This window comes from Crocodylus porosus, unplaced genomic scaffold (genome assembly GCF_001723895.1).
Source record: "Crocodylus porosus isolate Cpor-Errol unplaced genomic scaffold, CroPor_comp1, whole genome shotgun sequence".
In the NCBI taxonomy this organism is placed as follows: Eukaryota; Metazoa; Chordata; order Crocodylia; family Crocodylidae; genus Crocodylus; species Crocodylus porosus.
Genome location: NW_017728886.1, coordinates 103,390,598 through 103,399,590, shown reverse-complemented (window position 1 = coordinate 103,399,590; position 8,993 = coordinate 103,390,598). Strand labels below are relative to the sequence as shown.

The 8,993-nt window shown below is 46.7% G+C and overlaps 1 protein-coding gene across 1 annotated transcript in view; it reads right to left on the bottom strand.

Moving 5' to 3' along the window:
- ELP2 (elongator acetyltransferase complex subunit 2) overlaps positions 1–8,993 on the bottom strand; it is a 94,151-nt gene that overhangs the window by 64,860 nt on the left and 20,298 nt on the right. Inside the window, exon 6 of the mRNA XM_019540171.1 lies at positions 6,628–6,692. Coding sequence (XP_019395716.1) covers positions 6,628–6,692 — 65 coding nt within the window. The remainder of the gene's footprint in view (positions 1–6,627; positions 6,693–8,993) is intronic.

Below are 8,993 nucleotides of genomic sequence, written 5' to 3'. Positions count from 1 at the left end.
GTTACTGCCAGCTAGATATCTAATCAGATCTTGAGTAGCTTACTCACAAGCATCTTCCAGAGGTTGGTGAAGTTTCCTCTCTGGAGGCAGGCGGTTTCTAGCTCGTGAGTTTGGGGGAGAGAGCCAATTTTAGATGGTAAAGCTTCGCTGCTGCCTCACCTCATGGCCGAAGAGACCGCCTCCTCGCCGGTCCTAACTTATATAGCCCCTGTGACCTCATTCACCTGATCTAGTGGACCTCATTCACCTGGTCTAGTGGAGGCCAGCCCCGGTTGGCTGTCAGCCAACCAATTTGAAATACATCACCAGTTACCGGGCAGATCCCAGCCCACCAGGTAGATGCCCCTCACCCAGATACCAGTCCCATAGGCAGAGGGAGCAGGTTTCCCCCCTCCCTCAGGAATGCAGCCAGCTCAGGTTACCTAAAGAGACAGGGTAAGGGTGTGGTCTCCTCTGCTGAGCCCACCCTACTCAAATGGTCACAGCACAGAGATTTTATCACATTGTCACAGGGCAGAGATTTTGGGGAGAAACCAAGATGGCTTTCTGCCACAGGTTACTGCAGGTCACCTTGTAAACAGATGAATGTCCCCTTGTTCTTAACACAGAATCATGGTTTGAAAGGGACATCAGGAGGTCACCTAGTCCATCTCCCCTGTTCAAGGTAGATCATCTCTGGTCAAACCAACCCAGTCAGGCATTTCTCTAACCTGCTCTTAAAAAGATTTAAGGATGGAGATTCTTGTGTTACGCAACAGGGAAAAAATAAGTTCCTAACCTTCCTTAAGAACAAAGTAAGTGACATACTACTCAGATCAATGGTCCACCTAGCCCTGTATCCAGGGCTCTCCCTAGGGGTCGGTGGGGTGAGGGGGTAAATCAGGGCAAGCGCCCTGGACCCCACACTTTGGGAGGCCCACAGAGCCAAGTGGAGCAGCAGCTCTGCATCCATTTGCACACTACCCTCCCCCCCGCCCCCAACACTTCTTCAGGTCTGGGGCCCATGGGATCGGAGTGGGAGCAGGGCCCCGCATGGTTTTGCCCCGGGCCCCACACCCTACTCGGGTCAGCTCTGCCTGTATCCTATCTACAATACTGGCAAAAGTGGAAGCTTTAGAGGGAGACCAAGTGAACCTCGTATATCTAGAGCAGTGACTCTCAACCAAAGCGCCAGTGCACCCAGGGGTGCTGCAAGATCCTTTAAGGGGTGCCAGAAGGTGTGAGTAGATAAGCCAGACGTGAAGAGACATCCCCTAACAACTATGAAACTATTCATAGATGCATCAGTAGTAAGGGGCTGGAAGGGACCGCAAGATCATTGGTTCCAGGCCCCCTGCACTAGAGGAAAGACAGCTGGGGTCAGGCGACCGCAACAAGGTGACCACCCAGTCTCCTCTTGAAGATTTCCAGGGTAGATGATTGCACCACCTCTGGAGGGAACTTATTCCACAGTCTGGACTCCCTAACTGTGAAGAAGTTTTTCCTAGTGTTAAGCCTTAAGAGGTCTTCCAGGAGTTTGTGGCCATTACTCCTGGTTTTCCCCAAGGGTGCCCTGGTAAATAAACAGTTGCTTGCTGAGCACTTGATGTACTCCCCTGATGTAGTGGTGAGATAAGCACATACTCAGACTCAGGCCCTGCCTGGTCATTCTACACTGCCCCCACTACCCAGCCCCCCTGCAAGGCACTGTAATAAATTGGTTTTTGAAAAGGGGTACCACTCAACTCACAACTGGAGGGGTGCCTTGAATCTAAAAAGTGTAAGAATCACAGATCTAATGTGATCCATCACCTGTCATACCCATCTAATCCTTTTTAAGATAAACCATGTCAATGCTTTCAATCTCCCTTCAGAGAAAAAGCTTTGCCAAAGGTTCATCTTGTCACCTTTCACTAAACCCCTTCCAGTTCTGCAATACTTGTTTTAAAATGTTGACCAATACTGCACATAATATTCTAGATGAGACCATGCACACAAGCCACTGGTATATACAAAAGTCACTGTGTTTTCAATATTATTCTCCATCCCATTACTTATATATCCTAAACTTATCTTTTACTGCAGATGAGCACCGAGCAAATTTTCACTGAGCTGTCTATAGCGATGCCCGGGTACTTTTTTTGAGCCGAGGCAGCTAAATTTAGAACTCCGCGGTGCATGTGTATTTTGATTTGTTTCCCTCTAATGCATGTTACTTTTCACGCATCAAGACTGAACCACATTTGCCACTGTGCTGCCCATTTACCAGGTTTAAGTACCTCAGAAGTTCCTAATGGGCCTCCCTTTGTCCTGACCAACTTAAAGCTGCCAGCAAATTTTGCTACCTCACTACTCACCCTCTTTTCCACATCATTAATACAGTAAAAGCCAAAACCTTAAGGCACTCTGCTGTTAACTTCTGTCACAATGAAAAATGACTAACCCTTATCTTTGCTTTCCATCACCTGTTTCTGACTCAAGACCCCATGTCTACCCAAAGCTTCTTTAATAGCTTCTTATTTGTGACTCTGACAAAGTACCTTCAGAATGCTAAATGCCATATGAACTTCAAAAATATAATCAGCTACCTCACTGGCTTTCCCCCAGCACTTTATTCAAACATTCCTCCAACCTCACATTCATTTTTGTGTGCTGATAGTCTGGATCTTTTTTGATTAACAAGAGCCTCATGGAAATGCTGAAACTTCTTTTTAGATATTCTGCTTTTCTTCAGCTTCCCTTTAGAGGCCTTACTACTGCAGCTTTGATGCAGAAAGAGCTCAATGAAAGACATTTTCTTCCCTGGGAGCAATCATTCTAAATCAACACTTTTCAAGGATTCAAGAAAGTAAAAGACAGCTCTCTCTATACCCTTTCATTCTTGGGATGGGATCTTCAAGGATTTGAAGTCTGCCCTCTCAATTTTAAAAACCTAGCTGCTTTTAGGAATAAGTCTTAAAGTTCAAAGAGTCTATCCCAATGAACAGTCTGATTCAACTACTGAAAGGCATCTGAAGCCAAAGAGCTTTCATTCCTTCTTAAAGTATGACACAAATGCCCTCCTAGGATTTCAACTGAACTTTCCCTTGCTAACCTACACTCCATTCTTCTTGAGTTTCTTTTTATTCAGTGAACCTGAGATAAATGGGTTCAAATCTAAAATGTCTCTGTTGAATGAAGAGGCGGAAGTGTCTTTACTAGGCCATGAATTTGAGGCTATGGTCAAAAATCTGATAATTCTCTCATACCAAGTTCAACTGAAAGGGCCAGGATGAGGCATATTATTTCTTTCCAATAATATATACCCTGACCAAGAAAACAGCAGAAATACCAAAACAAGCAAAAAGTTAATGAATGGAAGGAGCCCACACTAATGCTGCAATTACAAAAGCAAGGAGGATTCCCCTATAGCAAGGGTGTTAAACTCTTCTAGGGCTGTGGGCCAGATGTGGGTTACTGAAGTGCATTGTGACTGACCCCTTGTTCTGCATGGAGCAGCCATGGTGCTAGGTCCAACCTACATGCAGTGCACACCAGCCTCACACAGAGTGAAAAAGCATTCCCCACAACTGAAAGAAATGAATGGTACTAAGAGACACAATGCAGCTGCTCTTGACATATGCCAAGCTTCTTCCAAGCCTACTGGCCCCCTATTTATTGGCCCAATAATAAAAGTAACAGAGAAAGTTTTAGTATGTGTTGCCAAAACAAGACTCCCATGACCCCCCATCCCCCTACCTCCACCCCAAAAAGAAAACCAGCAGTGATTTGCAGCACAAGTCCATACATGGAGAATGCCCTTTGGGCTCTAAAAATATAATTAGGAAACACCTCCCTGAATGATGGAGGTTTTTTTGCATATGAGCATATTTAAGGTGCTGGCACACTCAGATAAATTATTTTAAAACTTCAAAAGAAGCTTGCAAGTTTGATCTAGCTAGAGATGAAGCCCCACGGCATTTATAACCCACTTAATGTTCAGGTTTCCTGTTAGGCAGAAGGAAGATTAAAGCAAAATTCCTCTGGAAAACTGTTCCATTACCAGCAGAAAAGCAAGCATGACACTGAACACAGAAAGCACAATTTCTGCCTCTGGAGCTCCTGCAGGAAGAATGACCACATCTTAGGACTTATTTTAATCCCCTTCACTTTGCAATTAAATGACAGAAATGCTTTCAAGTCACCCCAAAATTGTGTATGAGTAGGGCTGCTCACAGACATTAAAGAAAAGCAGCACTTTGCTTTTAACTCAGAGCACTCCCACACTGAGCCCAGCACACGACCAGAAGAGGCAGCACATTAGATGGACCCAGCTCACTTAACATTTGCATAGATCGGGCGCTTTAGGTAGGTTTTTTGGCACTTTTATCTATAGCTGATTGAATCAGCTTTAGCTAAAAGCTCCAAAAAGCTCTGCTGAAGCACCTGATCTATACAGATGCTGTGGAGCCAGGTCACCATAACGCACTGCTTTTTCTGGTAAAGCATGGGGGTTTTGGGGGGTTTTTTAAGTCTGCAAGCAGCCTAGAAACAGAGCTCCTTAAGCGCCCAAGTAACAGGACCACAGCCTGAAGAATGGCCATGATGTCCCCTGGTGGCCACACAATTCCTGCCCCACCCTGGCTATCTAAGTACTCTCCCTTTTCTCCCATCTGCCAGGCTTTATTTGAATACATTTTATTACAGAAAAGAAGGCTGTCCAAAAGTCCCACAGTGAGCCTTCTTCAGTTCTGTGTCCAGCAGGTCCATCTCAGACCCTGCTGGTCCCAACCTACCCCCTCTTGCTAAGTGGATCTTCCTGGCCCATCTGTGCCCCCAGGACACCTGATGCTGTATGGTTTATTCGGGACCTTCAGCTGCCCCCATAGTCACACCTATGCCTCACAGATATCACTGCATATTCATGCACCAGTCCTCTTAGCTTTAGCCCACTGGTTACTCTTTGCTGTAGACTGTCAGCCTAGGCCCACTTTCTCTGGCCCAGCTTCCAAGTCTCAGACTTGTCTGACCCTTGGCCCATCTCACTCAGCCTGGGCTCTCAGCCCCTGGCCCTTGCCTCTTTGCTCTGAACCCGATTGCCCCGTTTGGGCTCTGACCCTTAGCCCTCCCAGCCTCAGGCCGCCTCTACTGCCTGTGTAGTTCTAAGGTCTTGGCCTTTTCAGCCTGTCTGCTGTCCTGAGCCTCAGCTCTCTGGTCCTTGATTCCAAGCCAGGCTGCTTGCCTCTCCAGCCCTTAGCCCTCTGGTCCTTAACTCAGGCTAGGATGCCAAATGCAGAGCGCCGTAGCAGGCAACCTTCCATGACCTCCAGACCTCCCCCATAGCCACAACTTGCTCCTCCAGTATAAACTTAAACAGAAACATACGCGCACCAGCTATAACCAAACTCTAAGACCCTGGCTACATAACCGCAGTTTCTTACTTGCAGCTTCCAGGTAGAACAGGATCCCAGCCAGTTGTTCAACTACAGCTGTCTCCCTGCAGAGCTCTTTATCCTGTAGCCTGCAGCGTCAGAATGACCGCTCTGGCTCAGGGCCTGGGCTTATGCATCTCTCAAGCCCTGCCTTCTTCCAGTCAGGTGGCTTGCTAGCCCTGGCATAGCTGCTTCTGTTTCTTCTAATGGTCTACCTGCTGCAGTAGTGCCCCTGCTTCCCAAGCAAGTCTCCAAGCCCTTGCTTCCTTCCCATCCCCCTGCAGCCATTTCATCAAGGCAGCGGTTCCCTCCACTCAAGGAACTCTGTGGCTGCTTTCTCCTTAAAGCACCAGGGAGGCCTCTGGCTCCCTATTACAGCCTCAAACTAGAACCAATTTTTAAGAGTCCTGAATTCACATAAGCATGCTCTAAGCTTTCTGCATGCTGCTCTATCACAGTCACCTTGCTTCAAGGTTTTATCACTGGTTTCAAATCCCAAGCGTTCTTTTTCCTGCTCTGCAGACACTGAATTCAAAGATGCAAACTGGAAGATTCCTTACAAAAGTTGGAGTGCAGTTTTCAAAGGGTGGCTGAATAGCATTTACATATACACACATCCCTCCACCCTGTAAGAAGACAAAAACCCAGTTTTTGTTGCACGATTACGATCATGTAGCAATAACCAGACACTGCTACACTGGGCACCCAGCCATGTCACTTTGCCTTTGGAATAATATGTAGTTCACTAAAAGGAAAGGCTAAATGCTTCATTTGTTACAGAAGACCTGGGATGTATATGTCAAGTACCTCAAAGGTTCATTCAGGAAAACACACTACACAGGAAATGAATTCTAGAAAACTGTAATAATTTAAATCAAATGTATGAGAAGCATTTACAGATTTGCCAAGTGATCTGCTACCTATATGCTTAGCCCTTAAAGGAAAGGGATGTTCAATTAACCCATTTCACAGGGAAGTTTTCTTTTCAGAGTGAAATATGAAAAACTCCCAGATGTGTAGAATCTGACATCAGCATCATGTATGTATGTTTCATAAATACCTGAGAAAAGACTGAACAAAATGGAAATACGGTTAGTTTTATGCGAAAGCTATTTCAGGAAAGAAAACAGTTACAGAAGTTGTTGAAAAAAATAGCAACAAAGAGAATAGAGTGGGGGAGGGAGAGAGAGAACGAGAATTAATTTAATTCTAGACAAGAGACAAAAGTAATAATTACCTGTCCATTCTGTTGTACATACAAATTAATTTTGCAGTCATCACCACCACAAGCTAAGACTGGTACTAGGAGGAAAAAGAAAAAAAAAAAAAAGAACAATTATTAGAAACTATCTTTGCAGCTAAAGTAGCAAAATTTATTATTCTGAGGTCTTCAGCCAAAAGAAAAAGGAGCATAAAACAGTTAATATGACAAAAATAGAGTATATATGTTGTCCACTTTCAGAAATTTTGTACTATTTTCTAACTCAGATACCTTACGCCAGGGGCAGGCAATTATTTTGGGCAGGGGGCCACTTACTGAGTTTCAGCAATCCATCAAGGGCCACATGACAGGAAGCCTAGAGCAGATTAATATTAATTTTCTAAATTTTTTAGGGGTCCCGCAGGCTGGATAGAATGGCCTGGCAGGCCGCATCCAGCCGCCAGGCCGCATTTTGCCCACCCCTGCTTTATGCAGCTTATTTAAAATGAGTGATTTCCATAAAATAATTTTCAAGTTAAGCACGTGAAACAGAAATTGTTGTTAAGACACAAATGCTTTCCATTACAAATATCTGAAGGCTGAAGGGTGCACATACTTAACTGGGTCTCCAGTGTATCCCTAAGTCCAGGTACTGGTGCTCCTAAGGCTTATAGACATTTAGAGATATCATTTCACTTGCCTAAACTGCAGTTACCCAGCCAGAAGTGCCAGTTTTAGTACTTAAGGAGAGTTTGCAATTCTGAAACTGTCTTCTGCATTTGAGACACTGGATAAAATAGATGAGGAGCTTTGAGAAAGTTTGTACGCCATTGGGGCCAAAGGTCCAGACTACAACTCCCTTCCAAAGCACCATCCACCTTGCTGAGATACAAATCTAGCTTGATCTCTTCCTCTTCTCCCTCACTTGGTTACCCAGGGAACCAGCATCAAAACCAAGGCTGGAGAGGGGACTGGATAATACCTAACCAATGGACTGATTAGGACACTGTGCTGAGGAGCGAGAAAGGTATGTTAAACCTGCACTGGGTTAAGAGGGCCTAGAACTGGAGTGGGCAAAATGGAAGAAAGGGCCAGAGTTTCCATGGAGACAGGACCTAGCAGTGCTGGCAGGTGCAGGGAGCTGCTCCATGGCCATGTCTGGGATTTTGCAGAGGTGACAGCATGGTCTGGAAATGGGGCAAAGCAACAATCCACTATCTGCCAGCAGCTCTGGACCACACTGTCACTGCTGCAAGAACCCAGCCCTGGAGCAGCTACCTGCCCAGCTGCATTACCCATCAGAGCTGCTGGGGCCAGTCTCCATGTAAACCCTAGCTCCATGCTGTCATGTCCTACTGCTCCATGGGAACCAGCTGCAATGACATGGGCTGCTGGGAAATAAAGTCCAACGCGAGTTGGATCCAGCCCGACTAGACTTTGCCACCCTGGCCTAGAACCTGGATCTCCCACATTTTCCTGAGCAAGTATCCTAACCTGGCATGTTCAGTTGCTGTGTGGGGCACAGGAGCTCTAGGCACTCGGTAAAGGGTGGTACTGGACCAAAAGCAGGGACGCTTGAGCCTCCAGCTGCATGGAGCAGAGTGGGGGAAGGACATTGCTGGAAGACGTAATATCAGGTGTCACTGTCAAGGACAAGGTTATCCCCTCCCTTGCCATGCAGCTGCTAAATTCAGGATTTTGGATCTTCATTTACTATACAAAACTACAGTAGCTACAGGGCAGTGAAACGTCTCTTGAAGCAGCATTCTGCCCCCACTCTGCTCTGCGTGGGTAGGGGGCTCAAGGCACACTGCCTCCATTCCAGTGCCCCAGGGTACAACTATTTAGATATACCTCTGATGGGAAGGGATCAGAGCAGCATCCAGGGGGCAGGGTTTATCTTGTGGCACTGTCAAAAACTGCCCACCACTGCACTAGGCTATTGAGCTAAAACGGGGCTGTCCAACTTGAGAAGCACAGGCTGCATGCAGTCCACAAGGGTTTGACATATGGCCTTTGAGGTCCTGCCTGGCCACCACTCCCCCCCTGCTGCTGCTGCTGCAATGGCTGGGGTCTTCAGGTTCCCCCTCCCTCCTCCAGCTTCGGTTTCCAGCTCCCTGCTCCTGAGGGCAGTGTGGCAGGAGGGGGTCATGCTGCCCATGTTGTAAGCATGGCAGAGAGGAGCTAGGCTGCCCACACTGCAGGAGGACAAGCAACCCAGACAACCCATAGGTCAGTGCAGCATGTGGCCCCTGGATGTCCAAATGTCGCATGGCCCTTGACCAAAACGTGGGAGGACCACCTTCCTCCTCCTCTCAGGCATCTCACATGCAAGGTAGGAGGATTTGCCAAGCTACAATTTCAGGACTTCCAGGCACCATGTACCTACTCAGCCTTACTGA